General features: G+C 48.6%; 1 protein-coding gene across 2 annotated transcripts; it reads left to right on the top strand.

Annotated features, from left to right (window-relative positions):
- The first annotated feature begins 849 nt into the window (after positions 1-849).
- LOC111849367 (ras-related protein Rab-40C-like) lies at positions 850-7,648 on the top strand. Of its 2 annotated transcripts, none has more exons than XM_023822182.2 (7): positions 850-1,288; positions 1,592-1,880; positions 3,648-3,708; positions 4,365-4,425; positions 4,587-4,664; positions 4,920-5,142; positions 5,854-7,648. In XM_023822182.2, exons 2-7 carry the CDS (start codon positions 1,727-1,729, stop codon positions 6,141-6,143), a joined length of 867 nt encoding a protein of 288 aa, XP_023677950.1. In that variant the 5' UTR covers positions 850-1,288; positions 1,592-1,726; the 3' UTR covers positions 6,144-7,648. The 2 variants fall into 2 exon arrangements, with proteins under 2 accessions (XP_023677950.1, XP_023677949.1); XM_023822181.2 differs by having other exon boundaries at positions 850-1,409.
- Positions 7,649-16,219: the final 8,571 nt, after the last annotated feature.

Here is a 16,219-nt window from a genome sequence, read left to right as displayed (position 1 = left end):
AAACCCCCTAGCCAGATGGTTGCCTCTTCTGTAATCTAATGGGCCTGCACAAAGGAAAGTGATACCCATTTGCATTTTAATCTGGTCTGGGAGGGTTTCCCCATGGTGAGATTTAGCTTTAAGTGCTGAAGCCCGCTGTCCATTACCATGATCTGTCCACCCTTTCAGGAGAAAACCCACTTGATGTGTCCCAGGGGACTCAGATGCTACTCTCCTGGAGTCCTGGTGTGGTGTCAGTCTATATTCTGCTTTGTGTAGAGACAGGGTAGAGTAACTGCACCATATCACCGTACGTATTGTATCAGCTGCTTCAATTTAATACATTTTATGCTACTAATGGTTTCTTTATAGGAATAACTGCGATGATTTCCTTATGAATTGATTTACTTTCCGATACTAAACCTTTGTGGAGGCAACAGGAAACCCACAAAGGAAAAGTAGGGCTCGGTGTGAGGTTTTTTCTGGGTGAAACTGGTTTGACCTGAGTGCCTGCGATCTATTGCACGCAAGTCATTAACCCCTTCTGCCTCACCTTCCGTTAGCGTTTGAAACGTATCCGTAGTATGCAGTGAATCAATCAACATGTGTATTAAACTCTCCATAGCGTATCAACTTATCTCCTTCGTATGTGTAAATGATATTTCGTATAGATGCTGTTCCTGAAGCAAAACATTACACATACAAGTCGACAATATCGTGAGAAAAATAAAGCGCCGCGGATTTCCAACACGTCTGTGTCAGAAACGCAAGCAAGTCATTCCGGTTGATTGCCAGCACTACTAACCAATCATGGGGTGGTTAATGGACAGAGTTGACCAATTGGAAGCAGAAGGGGCGGGGCTTGTCTGCCAAGGGGGCGGTCCTCGTGCCGTGACAGTGAACAGAAGTCGCTTCGGCGTGGGAAGACAGCGGGGTGACTGAGTACCGGAATTAGCACTTTTTTTCTGCCAGATCGGGTTCGGTTGGCAATAAACCGGAGGGTGAACGCTGATTCAGCGTGTCGAGAAGCGAGGAATACGCTTGAGGCAGCGCTGGACCTTGACTGCGCCCCCTGGGGCGGGTGAGACGGGCAACAGTCCGGTCGGCAGCCCTGCGGAGGGAGTCGCAGCTTAGTCCTAAGATCCGGGAGCAGCGGCGGCTCCCCGCGTCGCACGGCCGATTCCGTGGTGTCTGATGCCTGCTTCTGGCTGGATCCCGTGTCTCCGGAATCATACAGGAGCAGACCCCCCTCCCCTTTCTTTGTCTCCGGCCGACCTGAAAGCTGCTGCCACTTTGCTTCCCTGAAGAGGTGTGTGGTGTGAGGTTCGAGGAGGCACCTTCACCGCGGCTGGAGGACCAGTCCGCCCGCGTCCTCCCCGCTTGTTTTTTTTCCATCAACCACGCTTTTTGCTTGGCAGCGACATCGGGAGGTGCGATCCAAGCCACTAGGGACTCGTTTAATTAGTTATTGGCTTTTAACTGTGTATTTATTTTTTGAGTTTTTAGGGCACTATATGACCGTAGGCTTGTAAATCAAACAATTTAATGCGAACTTTCCGCCTTTATAAACTGGTATATTAATTATTCGACTTATTTGTTATTTTTTGCGCAGAGTCTGTATCATTTCCGCGCAGTGAGGCTTGGGGTTTTCACGGAGGTTTCTAAGCGCAGATGCGCTGCTTCTGTCTTGCCCTGGTGCCTTCGGGGCGCCTGCGGGTGAGGACAGCCTGACCTTGCACTCCGGGGGATGGCAGACGGGATGGGGACGCAGGGGAGCCCCGTCAAGAGCTACGACTACCTGCTGAAATTCCTGCTGGTGGGCGACAGCGATGTGGGCAAGAGGGAGATCCTGGACAGCCTGCAGGATAGTGCGGCCGAGTCCCCTTATGCCTACAGTAGCGGTGAGGATCTCGCACAGTGACAGGCACCTTACGCGTGTGTGTTCACTGCCCTTTCACTATTTTCATATCGCACCCTTCACAACACAGTTGCCCCAAGGCACTTGACAATTATCACGCCGTTTATTACTGGGCTCCTGGAGAGGACGGCTTTGTTCCGACGGCTGCACCGTGTTTCTGTGGCATCACTAACCTCGCCGTGCCGTCCGCCTAATCCCCTGTGTGGCCGCCATACTCAGACACTTAGGCTCCGGTCCACGTTTCGCAAGTTTTTATGCACATATTTCTTTTTCACGGTGTGACGTGTGTGTTGATGCATGTGACCAACCACGCATTTTGTATAAAGTAAATGCATGTGATGGGGGGGGGTCTCCACCCATTTAAGGAGGTCCAGGGGGTTGTATTGGCTTGTTTTGATTATTGGGGGATGGGGGCGGCTACAATTCCCCCGTAATTTACGACCATGGTCGGGACCCAGACATAATTGTTGGAGATGCCCCACTGAGAGGCAAAGCGCGCTTGCTTGTGGGGGATCAGGTGTTTGGCGTTTGGTATATCATCATCCTCACGGGGTAAATGTGTTTTGGGGTGGGGAAGTGGAAGCATTGCCGATGCTCATCCCCCCCTTGTGGAGCTGTATTGTGCTCGGTGCCACTTTGCGCTGTCTGTGCAAGATTTTTCAAATAAAACACGCGTGTAATTAGTTTGGTTTCGTTTCATGCACTTCCTGCGTGTCCTTTCCTGATTGTGTCGCTCAGCTTCAGCGAGATCTGCTTACTTAATCGGTCACAGTGCTGTACTAACGTCTCACTTGGCCCGATGACGTTGCCTTCAGTATGTACTTGAGTGTTTACAGCTCATAGGTATGATTTGTTTTTGGTGTACACGTGAAGAATTTAGACTGCTCTTATTGGATGAGTTGTGCATTTTTGGCCATATTAGGATGGAAAGTTAAACCCTGCCAGACAGCCACACTGTGGCTCAGTGTGTTACTCAAAGTAAAGTCTTTGCAATACTTCAGCCTTTCCGATATTTCTTAATTTACACATTTAATCCCTTACTGACTTTTTGTCAGTTCTTTCTCGCAAGACTTTATGGGACATCTTTATTATTGTTGTTCTTGCTGAAGATGATGATGATGATGATGATGATGATAATAATAAAGCTCTGATCCTAGCATTGTTACAGCAGAGTATCAATAAATAAATGTGATTAACACGCTCGTTTTCCTCCTGCTCTGTGTTTATTTGTGAAGCGGTTGCCCACTTGCCTGTCAAAAGCAGCAATATGACTTCCTGTGAGGCACCAGGGATGACAGAAAGTCGACTCTGACTCATCTCACTGGCAGAAGCTGGGAAATCCTCATTAGGCCATGTGGCAGAGAACACTGTTTGTTACCGTGACAACTGTCTGAAACGTCACAAGGTGTTTGAGACGGTACTATAAATACCCCGATGACAGCCGGTCTCACAGGTGTGCTAAGCAACGGCAATTAGTGGGGGCCTCTTTGACGCGCTCTCTGAACTGGATGGGCAGACTGAAGGTGACCAGTCCTGCCTTTTCCCAGAGGAGGAAAGTTCGGGTCTAGAAAGTACAAATCCAGTCCAAGATTTTGTTTCAACCAACCAGCTGAGTACTCTGTGACTGTGACTTTATACTCAACTGGTTGGTTGAAACAAAATCTTGGTCTGGATTTGTACTTTGAACCTGAACTCTCCACTTCTGTCTTTTCCTTATTTTTTAGTCGTCATGATTTCTTTTCCTTTCCAGGGATCGACTACAAGACCACTACCATCCTGTTGGATGGGAGGCGGGTGAAACTGGAGCTGTGGTAGGACCCCGTCTATGACATGCTCAGTGTGTGCAAACCATTTTAAAAAAACAGCCTGAGGATAGGTGCTGTGTGTCCCTTCAAGGACACCGTAAATTAAACCAGACCTCTGTGCAGATACTGTAATATTCCAGAGCAATTTGTTTTGGCTTTGGGCTGATTCTGTTCACACTGACCTTTGTATCATGATGGTCTGTTCATTTATTTCTCTAATATCCTCTTTGGCTCTTCCTGGAGCTCAGTGTATATATCGCTGCACCTTCACGAGCTCCAAATGGCTGCTTGGTGCGAGGGAGGCAGAGGGAGTTTAATAATGTCCATGCAAGGTGCAGGACCACAGGGGAAAGACAGGTGACTGTCCTGGACAGGAGCTGAGCCCTCCTGTGGACAGATAGAGATGAAGTTACCAAGCCGGATCTTCTCGCATGCTGGCTGACATGTTGCGAACGGATTCTTTCGGTCGGCTCTTTGTGTTCTTGTGTTGTCGCTTAGACAACGCTGTTGTCATAGCAACAATGTAGTGCTGGTCGACACCCGTTGAGGGTGGTTGTGACCTGCAGCTAAATGCCATCTCGGTTCAGCCTCCGAGTGAAAAGAGGTCTGTGTGAGTAAAATGGAGGAAATGGGGGTCATGGTGGTTTGTCCCTCCCCCCCAGGGATACCTCTGGACAGGGACGGTTCTGCACCATCTTCCGGTCCTACTCCCGCGGCGCGCAGGTGAGGACCCCCATGTGTGTGTCTGTGTGTGTGCTGTCTTTTCCATGTTTCCTGAATTCTGTTGTTCCAGCCAGAGTGTGACCTTTAAATGGGCGCCGTGCCTTTAAGGCTGCTGATGGCCGTCAGCCCCGGATCAGTAAATCACACGCTGCCTCCTCTAGGGCATCTTGCTCGTCTATGACATCACCAACCGCTGGTCTTTTGATGGCATCGACCGCTGGATCCGGGAGATCGATGAGGTAGGGGCACTGTTTTTTTTTCCTGTTTGGAGAGGTCCTCATACAAACCCCCCCTAGAGGAAGGGGTGATGGTCTCTGCAGTATCCTCATTTTAGAGGAAAATGCCCCCACCGCTAGAATACCTATGGCCACCTCACTACCTCCTTTCTGGAAAGAGCTTTGGGTGGGTTTATTTCCCGCCTGTCCTATGTGTGGTGGGTGTTTGTTTCCCTGTGCCCCGCCCCCCAAATGACAGCCCCGCCCCCTGTCGATCAGCATGCCCCGGGGGTCCCGCGCATCCTGGTGGGCAACCGGCTGCACCTGGCGTTCAAGCGGCGGGTGCCCACGGAGCAGGCTCGCGCCTACGCCGAGCGGAACGCCATGACCTTCTTCGAGGTCAGCCCGCTTTGCAACTTCAATGTCATCGAGTCCTTCACCGAGCTGTCCCGCATCGTGCTCATGAGGCATGGCATGGAGAAGTTCTGGAGGCCCAACCGAGGTATCTCCAGCCCCTTCAGCTCCCAAACCGGGTCTCGTGTGTCTCTGTCTGTATTTGTATCTTTGCCGAAGATGTAGACCGGCGTCCATGTTGCCTTCACCTGGTGGCACCACCCTGCTCCTCGTGAGCGGTGTGCTTACCTCGCATCTGATTTGTACGTGGACTGGGGGGGTAACTATCCCCCTTCTTGTAGAGTGGGACTTAAGGACAGAAGGGGTTTGAGTAATTGACTGTGAGAAATTGATTTAAATTACTATTGATCCCAGGTGAGTGATTGGCTCCTGAATTAGGTAAACTTTACATCAGTGTGATGATGTGTGGGGGTGGGGGTCTGGACCTTGCGGTCCCAGTAGTGCTTGGAGGTCTAGAGATTTCTGGCTGCAGTGGGAGGCGGTTTATGTCAATGTCTCTTTGTGCCAATCAGGGTGGTTTTCTAGCGCTGGAGTCTTAATTAATCTCTAATGTTAATTAAACGTAATCTTAATGAGTAATGCTGTAACTTCCATCAGTGGTATAGTGGGTCTATCCCGGGGGGGAACTTTTGCTAGGTCTTTGTTTTTTCTTTATCACCTCTATACTGTAAAGGATGTCCTGTGAGAGTGTGGCTAATACTCTGACACAGTGCATTATGGGTAGGATTGTTCTATTGCTTGAATGATTTCGGATGGACATGGGTGTGTGACCCTCCGGTTACCCTCCCCCCCCCCCCAGTGTTCAGCCTGCAGGACCTGTGCTGCCGCGCCATCGTGTCCTGCACCCCCGTCCACCTCATCGACAAGCTGCCCCTGCCCGTGGCCATCAAGAGCCACCTCAAGTCCTTCTCCATGGTCAACGGCATGAACGCGGTCATGATGCACGGCCGCTCGTATTCCCTGGCCAGCGGGGGTAGCGGCGGCGGGGGCGGGGGCAGCAAGGGGAGCAGCCTGAAGCGCTCCAAATCCACACGGCTGCCCCAGAGCCCCCCCCAGAACTATACCAAGGGCAACTGCAAGATCTCATAGTGGGTGGAGCACACAGGCCCAGACCTTTGTGTCGGGTTGGCCCCACCAATGGGAGAGCTAGAACTGTAAAGCCCCGCCTCCTGTTCCGGACCATAACAATGGCCTTTGGTGTATCACTTTTGGGTCTTTTTTTTTATAATTTATTATTGGTGGTGTTAGTGAAATCTGGTCATGTCAGTTGAGACAAGGAATTTGTACAGCTCTCATCCCAGCCTGCCCCCTAAAGTCTGCCCCCTTCGTGATTCTTTTAAGACAGTGTATCCCAGCTCGGTTCTCTGCGAACCACAGACGGCCCACATTTTTGCTCGGGAGGGAGCAAAATTGTGGACTGTCTGTGGTTCCCTGAGGACCGGATTGGGTCTCTGGCTCCGTTGTGTTTCCTTCCTCATGGCAGGCAGAGCCCACTGCCCGTTCTCCATATCCATCACGCTCGGATGACACACAATGCAGGTTCCACTCTGTGAAGCTCTTCCCGGATTTTTTTTTTTTTTAAACTTTTTTTCTGTGTTAAGCTTTTTTAAACCAAGCTGATGGCGTTCATGCTTTCCACTGAATTTCCCAGAAGCCTCCCCCTGCAGGCAAGCATAATGGGCTGTGTGACATTCCTATACGGCTTCTGCCAGCCTCACAGATGCCTTGCTGTCATCGTTTCAGGCTGACATGCTTCATTGCCGGCGAGCTGTTTGCTTTGTGACCAGCACTGAACGCCTGCCATTCCTGTGCCTGAACGCTGGCCTGTGTGCCGCATTCTCCTCTGTGCTGCACTTCACTCTTCACGCAGCTGCCATTTATCCCGAGTCGCCTGCCACTGCATCTGCTCACCTTGGGAGATTATGCCCAGCCATGAAACAGTCACTCCCCCTGCTGTCAATCTCAGGGACAAGCCCCGCCCTCTGTCAGCCCAGCAAATGAAGCTCCATCTCATTCAGTTGCTGATTGGCCTGTGTGGAGTTTGTGTGTTTTTGTCTACCTTGGTGTGTGTGTGTGTGTGTGTGTGTGTGTGTGTGTGTGTGTGTGTGTGTGTGTACAGGCAGCTGGCTTGTGGGGGTCTTTCTGAACATGGGAATGTTGTGTCCTGGATGATTTTAACAGCTTCTACTAAACAAACCTCTGCTTTGCTACTCCTCGGTCCCTAGTGTCCCTCATCCAGTGGTGTGTGAGCAGATTAAAGTACACATGTTACGATTGGCTCTCTCACAGTTTTTTTTTTAAATCTACTCGGAGCTTCATTGGCCGAAGCCGACATTAGTTACGTAAAGCTTGACCGCCACCAGGTGTGGTTAACAGTAATAGGACGGTCAAACAGAGATTTGGCTCTGAGGGTGCCATCATATTCCTCAAGGGTAACGTGTAAATGTTAACTGTAAACACTAGTCTGTACATCTGTACTGCTGTGTGACTTTCAAAGGTGCTTTTCACATCTTAATGGGGAAACGTTTTAATTTTAAACTGTACAGTTCATATCTGTAAGAAAGTTTTTCGACAATAAAATGTTTGACACTGTTCAGCTGTCTTTTGGTCTGTCCTGATAGGTCATGGATGATCTGGCTGTTTCTGTATTATATTAGGAAGTCCCAGTTATGGGTAAAACTCTTTCTTTGTGCAACCTCTCCCACCCCCAACAAACAACGGCAGGTGTAGTGAGACAATACTGCAGAGTTCGCAAGTGTTCTGCCGTTTGCTGCCTGTAATTTTCTCAGCCAGCAGGTGGCAGTAATACCCCGCAGATGTGAGCCACTGCAACTGCTGACAATCATTTCAGAAAAGACCCCAACAGGAACACTGGTAACACGCTGTTTATCCAGAGTCAGGAATTGTTGATTGGTCAGTAGATCCAGTATCGACTGCCATCTGGTGGAGGGCAAAGGGAGCTACACTCCTAGATGATGCTGTCACCTCATTGGAGTAGAAGCACTTCGAGTGGCATGTTCTCTTATCCAGCTTCCAACCACTTACCTCAAACAGGGAAAACACATTTGAAAGCCCCCCCCCCATAAAAATATAATTTGTCTTTAAGCATATAAGCAGCTGTCTGATAAAAGACGTGCTTGTGTGTCTGTAGAAGGTCAGTTTCATTACATTACCCTTCAGAATCTCCATCTTGTCACCTCTTTCTGCAACACTTGCGTTCACTTTGATCCGTTTGGGCTTGTTGACCCTGGATTGATTGGTTGGTCGGGTGATGTACTGGTGCATGAAATCGGTCTGTCCTCTGCAGGCCCTGCTCACCCTTCAGATGCTGACGCCTTGGTTTTAAGTCCGTTCCTGAGCTCCATCTGCTGGAGGCCTCCGCGGTCTGTAGCTACTTATGACCTTTCGTAACCTCCGCCATTGCACAACTTTGTGGCCCTGAAGCTTCCCGGCGCTTGCGATTAAATTAAAATTCAGTTAATTCCACTTCAAAGTTCCGCTGAGGGCCTGTGGCGTTCTGGGGAATGTTGCGATAGGAGTGTTTGTGCTGACGTGACCTTGCTGTGTCAGGATGAAGGGCATTCAGAAAAGCCTCAGGTGTTTACGAGGCTGGGGGGGAGGTGGTCACGCTCCGCTGGCTGAAGAACATTCTTGTACCTGTCCAGGTGTCCTGTCCCCGTGTTTCCAAAAGGGATTCTGTGAAGGTCTACAGTGATTTCGGACCGGATTACACTTATTCGCTGTTTTGCATAGATTGGGCTTGTCTACCAAGTCCTAGTCTCTTCCTGAATCTGTACCTTTTACCCACATTGATCAGGGTCTGCATCTCCAGTCCTGAGCCCCAGTATCCCCCAGGCCTGACCCCCCTCTGGTCCGGACATGATCGGGATTCTTCTGCCCATGTTTCCTGTCTCCTGCCCATGTTGCCTGCTCATAGAATGTTCAGGACAAATTATCCATTGTGTGTCGGAGCACTTCTCTGAGTGAAAGGCATGGTGGTCTGTCTTTGCCCCTCGGGTTCTGCAGTTTATTGAACTTAAGGCACGTCCTTCATCTTGTAATGATCCCAGAAGGACAAGGGATGAGGTCCGAGCTGCTGAGCCACACAGAAGGTCAGGAGAGGTGAGTGGAGAACCACAGTAGGACACAACAGGTGGCTGTATGTGAGTTACGTCCGCCAAGCAGTGTGGGGACATCATCTAGAAGATTCCCAAAGTCTCTGAAGATCTCTAGTCGTTCCATGCATTTTTAGGTTCCACCTGAGGCAAATAATGACCGCCGTGACAGTCAGCTGCAGATGAGATATAACACACATGGAATGACTGAGACACGGTGCGGTTTCTGAGAATCACCGGCATGAATAAATGACTGTGCACCTCTGTTCCTGGGTGGTTTTCCGTAAACGCGCTGAGACACCAGAACAAGGAGCAGAGCATCAGGCAGGAGCTGTTTTTGGCGTCTTGTAGCCTTAATAGTATTTAGCACACTGTGGCAAGATTGATGTCTACGTTTCTTCCAATAGACAGACATTTATAGCTGTGTATGTAGAGTGTCAAATGTTTGAACTTCGGAACAAGGTGCAACTCCAAAAAGATCAAAGGGTCTCTTTCTCCTCAGAGCTTTATAGATGTGGCATCTGTCAGGGAAGACATTCCCACCATCAGGCGTGCGTTGTGAGTCTTGATGTTCTCGGTATAAAGGCCGCGTGGGAGAGACTGCTGGAGGATCTGTCATGGGGTTTGTCATGTCAGCTGGGGAATAATGCTCTCCTCAAGATCCAGCCAACCTGGGAAACCTTTGGCCGGTGGGGAGGGACACCCCTAAACTATGGAGGGGTGTTTCTCTTGACTGTAGGCCTGCTAATTTTGATGGTACGGCCAGCGTCCCCATGTGGCAGTGGCAAATCACCAGCCTGAGAAGGGTAGTTCTTATCTGTTTGGGGCTGACGGCCGCTCCACTGATCGGAGGAGACAGTTCTGTTCTGATTTAATCAACTATCCAAAAATTACTGCAGTAATTAAAAACAAATGTTCTGTTAGTCGAGGACAGATATGTGACGTCTTAATTAAGCTTATATGTCCAGGGAAAATCTCAGGTAGTCTCAAAAAGAAAATCTCAAATGTCTCTAGCCAGTCTGGTCTTTGGAGATCCAGAGACAGTCCATGTTTTTGCTCTCTACTGGGAGCTGGGAGGGAGCAAAAATGTGGACTGACTGTGAGTCTGCGAGGAACGGATTGGGAAACACAGCTCTAGAGGCAGCTCGAAATTTACTTGATGTTTCTAATTTTTCCCTTTTTCTTTCACTTCTGCGGTTTGTACGTCATACTGAACTCCAGGCCCCCAGACCCCATCCTGCCTGGTACCTGGGCCACTGCGATAAGCCCGAAGCTCACTGGCAACGAGAAGTCCAGCATCCCCCTCTGTCATTATGCCACTGTCCCTTTGTGTACCTGACAGAAGCCATTTTGGTTCTACACCCGTGTGGACTGGAGGTGAGGGAGGGGCTCCTCGCAGCCGCTTGTGGGGTTTTTAATAGCTACACTGTTTCGGTTTCTGGGTTGTACAGCTGCACCATATCCGCTGGCTTCACAGTTTTACGATCTTCCTGACCACTCTCCAGGCCAAGAGGGGCCAGCAAAAGTCAAAGGCAGAAAAACTACCGTGGCTTCAGCAAACATCTCCACACCCTTGGACCTGCATCAAACTACATAATTATTTCCCCTCATCTAGGAAACACGCCTCAACCATGGCTAATAATTGGAAATCTGCGCGCAATATGTGTTGCTTACGTAACGACCGTCTTCCACGGCTGGTTTGACGGCCTGGTTTGAGTTTTCCTCGCTTAACTAACGTGCCGCGTAATGGCAGAGATTCATAAGCGGGAGTTTTATGAGGCGTGTATCTGTCGGATTTTTGCTTGTGATCCACAGGCCTGGCTAAAAAAAAAAAGGAATCGTTCTGCGAATGTAAACCGAAGTGTGATTCGCCTGCCACAATAAGTCTCCGGGGTCATTGCTCAGTTACAGCTTCTACGTTTAATCATTTCTAATTAACAGCGGATGACAAAACTAAGGTCATTAAGCAGGAGATACTCAAGCGCTGCCATTACGTCTCTCACAATTTAATTCCGGTGTTTTTTGGTCTGAACGACTGATCTTGTGCAAGGTCTCGCCGCTTATTTGTTTGCTTTAAGATACCTCTACAGCGTTTCTGTAGCAATACGCCAAAAACGTCAGCCATTCCCTTGGCTGATTAAATTCTAAACAAACGCTTGGCAAGTGGCCAGACACTTTTGATGCAAAAATAATTGTTCATTGTACTGTGCCACAAAAACCGAAAGAATAAACACGCTGACTGATTTCTGTGCCGAAATACCCAGCAGAAGGCAGCCAAACATGTAAGCAGTTACCTGGTGAACGTCTCCAGCCCAAAGACTGAGGATTCTCTCTGGAAACATCGGCCGTGCCATCAGCCACAGTACTTTGGTGTGCCGTCTACTCTACCCTAATGTTCAATATGTGCCTTCTATCAAAACAAATTACAACAACAACAACAACAAATTTATTTTTGTATAGCGCATTATCACAACATTACATCTCGGTGTGTCACAAACACTGACCTCACGGGATAAGGACCAAGTCATAAACCTGGATGTTTACCTGGTTACAATAACTGCAGTTTGCTATCAAAAAGGAGACATGTGACTGTGGCAGATTCAGAATTCACTGCTTTTCTCTCCAAGCAGTGCGCTTTTGATGCACGTTTAAACTAAAAGACCAAGCATGCAGGTAGACACTGCATTTAGCTTTTTTAACATTACTGATTCCAGTGGTGCCGGTTTCCATGACGTCAGCCAGCCAAAGCCCCCCCATCAGCACCGATCGGGCGACGTGGTGTCTCTGCCCATGCGGCGGGTGGAAGGTGAGGCTGCATCTGGCTAAATCTCACTCCTCCACCTCTGCTGACGTAGGCAGGCGGGCAAACGCAGATTCAGCATCGGAGACTGTACAGTGCCAACGGTTCACTGCCGTAAATTGAGGATCTTTAATTAGTCTGCGCTAGTTATGCATCAACATAATTTCAAAACTCTGAACATTACAGTCTGAATAGTATGTTTGTGTTTTATGTCTAACAGGGTTGGGTTACTGTTTGCGGCCAAAAGAGGGCCCCCAAACCTTTGGGGGGCCCCTGTAACACACATTTTCTTAAAACAGAAATGTGACTACTTATTACATTATTATAATGCATTTTTAAAATGAACCCTAACCAATAGACACCGTTTATTTAAGTATTCGGTTTTCCGCAGTACATTTCCTGCACCATAGCGGAACCCCGGCTATAGGAAAACGAAGCGTACAGTATATGTGAATATCTTGTTCACACAGAGACTGTGCCTGCAGCGGCGCCGCGGCTCTTGGAAGAACAGCCTTTGTTTAAAAATAATCTCCGCGGTCCAGCCTGTTTAAGCCGCTGGCCGGCGGCCATGACGTAGCCCGCGTTTATCCGAATGATTAAGGAAGCTAAACACGGAAGCGCGCGGCGTTCCCAAGGAAACGGCGGCTGGATGCGCGGGGCGACGGGGGCAGAAAGCGCAGCGCCGCTGCAGTCAGCGTACATATTTGCATTTTCCTCTTCGGCTGCCCTTTGCAAAAGTCAGACGCTGACTAAATATAAATGGGAGTACTTTACGTAACCATTATGCAATTAATAGACGTCTTTGTCTTCCCTGACAAAAACGTAAACCATATTTGACCTGTTTACAAGTAATACAACACGGTAATCCCACCAGTGAAGATATATATTAAGAGTGAATTTCCATTGCAAACAGCACTAAATATATTGAACTTCAACCTTATAATCTCCAATTCATTAACCCAGCTCAAGAGAGAAATACTCAGTGGATATATAATTTTATCTGGGGGCCACTGTATGGTTCATATTTGTGCTTTCAAAATACAGTTTATTGCCAGTGTGTGAGCACGATAGTTCTCTCTGATGTCTCTCTCCTTCACTTTTGCCCCATATAAATGAGTCTTTTCCCTGCAAGACTGGGGGTGGACGTGTCTCTGCACCCCCCACATCTACCCTACCTATATTTGGTGTAGCCATTTTCACACAGAATACAATGAAATTAAGCCAGGTCACTTATATAATTAAACTGCAATACGTTTTCTCAGGCTAAGTATCGACTGCTAGCACCAACGTGGTACTCTGGATCTTGTCCCACGTACTTACCCTGGACATGCTTTTGGTGTCCATTAATGGGGGGACAGGTGACTGATCGGAGTCTGACAGCCCCCCGTTCCCCCTCATGACCCAGCCATAGAGGAGGTGGTGCAATAGGAACGACCCTCATCCAGAGCCTCTGGAAGATACACCGACGGAACGGATTGTGTTGACATTTTGAAATTGCATAATTTGGTTTAATAAATTATTCCATAGGCTATAAGTACTCGATGTGCTTTTCTAAGTGTGCGGGGCATTTGGAGAGGGAAATAAATGTCTGCCTGAATTAAACAGTATGGCTATTTTACATTTTCAAATACTTTCAGGTCGTCTATAATTGTTTCCCTGGCAAATATGAAACTATAGCCGCATATGCGCTGTAATAATATACTTATTTTTAAATCCTGCACCTCCCGCTCCTTCGCAGCTGTGGACAGTATTTCGTGAACAACGAGAGATAAGGTGCTCAGCAGGCAGGGCAAGAACGGTGACTACAGGCAAGGAGAGTCTCCAGCGGTATGTTACATTTATATCACGACTCAAACCAGATGCAGCCTTTGCGGTGCAAAATACCCCCCTCCCCAAGTCTGTGATAATCCTACATATTCATATTGCTGCGTAGTAAAAGGTAGGCCTAACATCAAACACCCAGCTCAGGTTGTATTTTTAGGCACACCTTTGAAAAAACACCAGGGAAGTTTACCATGAAATAAACAGTGCAAAAGTAAACTGAAATTTGCACACCTATTTGTCTTTCTCACTGTTTTGAGTTGTTTCACCTGGAGATATAATACACCTTGTTCGTTTTAAATGTTATTTAATCATCTTGCGTGTATAAACCGTTTCAGTCCTTCCGCTCCGCTAGATCCAAATGTGCTGCGCAATCGTTTGGCAAAAATCAAACCATCACTGCCAGAAAATCCTGCCAGCTTTAATGTCTAATAATTGTGTTTTTGGAGGACAAGCGTTTGTGTTGCGATCGGGTGCCAGTGCGAGTGATTTGCGTGTAACTACCGCAGGAAAGAGAGGAAGCCGGACACGGGGAGTAGAGGTACGTTTGTAAAATATGGAAGTGGAAAAGGCAGAGACGTAAACTATAACACGCGTCAAGATTAAACCTGCTGAATAATGTGTCTCTATAGCGCCTTTGGAAAACGTCCGTCGTGCTATAGGGTGATGGCTGTAGATGGCAGCGGTGAGACACGCTGTTTAGAGCCCGACGGACCCGGGTCGCAATTTAGTCTGTTATAGTGTAAATTAACAGCGCAAAAGGGAGATAGAAACTCTGCCTTTTTAGCAAAAAAGGGGAACATTTTCCATATTGGCACTGCAGACTGCTGTTAAGTGTTCGGGTGAGATAACAGCTGTGTGCATGGTAGTTTAATCGAGGTTTACTGCCAGATGCGGACCTGGCCGTTCCGTGGGGAGGGGACGTGGTCCCGGGATCCGTGAATTAACCCGATCAGTCACAGCACTCTCAGTCAAGGCGCAAAATGATCCGCTTCGAGGTGAATGAAAACACCGCACGCACTGACTCGGGTTGCGCTAAACGCCACATGAAATATTCATGGGGATATTAGGGAGGATCATTTTAGTGCAGTGCGACCAGATCAGAATGGGTAATTTTGCCCTGCATGGGAGAGGGGACCGGGTCTGCGGCAGGATAGGACGCATTCGGTGGTGATTTCTGTCCTTGATTGATATAATGCAGTTATTGCATGATTTCTTCCCTTGCATTGCGTGTCTGAGGTAGACGCACCATCACCTCAGTTAGAGTCTGATGCTGGGATTCTCCAGTAGATATCTCACACATTTTTGCAGTGCTTATTGATAAAGAACTACTTTCAGGGCTTTCAGTGACCACTGATATTTGGGGGCCTCAGATCCCTTCATTCGGAACTACCTTGACTTCATGTTTAAAGCCTACATTTCAATGCCCGTTTATTTGAACGCCGCTGTTCTGTCACCAGGGGGCGCAGTTGCATACATCGGGGCTCATTGTCTTCATTTCAGTATGGCTAATCCCGGGTCCCCAGCCCGACGTCTGTCCCGACGCCGCCCACACGAACGGTTCCTCCCGCGTGCTACCCGATTAGATGAGGGCTTAGCCGCAGTGTAATTCAACGCGGTCTCAGTGGCTGCCTTAGGGGGTTTAAAAGATTTTCACGATAAAAGAATATAAATGATGATGACGATGATGATAATAATAATAAAAACAGATTGGACACGGAATCCGGCTCTGGGGGAATGCGACGCAGCATCCCGGTAAAAAAAAAAAAAAAAAAAACAGCAGCGCGTGAGGTAAACATCCCACGGCAGACAGCGCACATGGCCACTGTCTTCATCCAGGTATAATCAAACCATCTGGACACGTGTACATGCGCAGCTTTCTGTTGTTATACTTTCAGTTCTCCTCCAGTGAACTAGCAGCTCATTTTCGGCGCCAGAAATTACTTTAGACATTTTAATTGCAGCTGAGAGCTTTTCAAAATAGAACTTTTCCATAGATATAGCACACTTACTGATCCTGTCACATGTCATGGCTTGGTGGCGAATGGAATTGGGCTACACATTTCTTAATGTCATTGTCGTGAACTGTGTCAGGTGTACTGGCCCTTCCACGGTGCCCTGCTTGCCGAGTGGCCTTATCGTCGTGGACGCCTGCTGTATGCAGTATGAATGGGGGGAGGCCAGAAGCGGAGCCCATTTGACAGACTGTCAGCACAGCTGACTAGCTGCACTACTGAACACACCCTCTAGGGGGAGCCATGGCCTGGGTCTTTGGGTTTTGGGAGCTAGGGTGGTGAATGGGCGCAGGGGAAATGGGTCGACGCCGCCCGCTCCAGCCCCCGCGGCCTCGCCAGTGCCGCCAGAGCTAATTGGCCGGCGCCGGCCGCAATTAATAGGATCTATTGGTGCCTCTGCAAGGGTTTTTAATG

This window comes from Paramormyrops kingsleyae, chromosome 22 (assembly GCF_048594095.1).
Source record: "Paramormyrops kingsleyae isolate MSU_618 chromosome 22, PKINGS_0.4, whole genome shotgun sequence".
Lineage (NCBI taxonomy): Eukaryota > Metazoa > Chordata > Actinopteri > Osteoglossiformes > Mormyridae > Paramormyrops > Paramormyrops kingsleyae.
The sequence above is the reverse complement of the archived record's forward strand: the minus strand, read 5'-3'. Positions and strand labels throughout refer to the sequence as shown.

Bases quoted from the DNA above. Each gene is read 5' to 3' on its own strand.
- LOC111849367 (XM_023822182.2), top strand. From the start codon at position 1,727: ATGGCAGACGGGATGGGGACGCAGGGGAGCCCCGTCAAGAGCTACGAC. The intron at 4,665-4,919 runs GTAGGGGCACTG...CCTGTCGATCAG, and splicing joins GGATCCGGGAGATCGATGAG to CATGCCCCGGGGGTCCCGCG. The intron at 5,143-5,853 runs GTATCTCCAGCC...CCCCCCCCCCAG, and splicing joins GTTCTGGAGGCCCAACCGAG to TGTTCAGCCTGCAGGACCTG.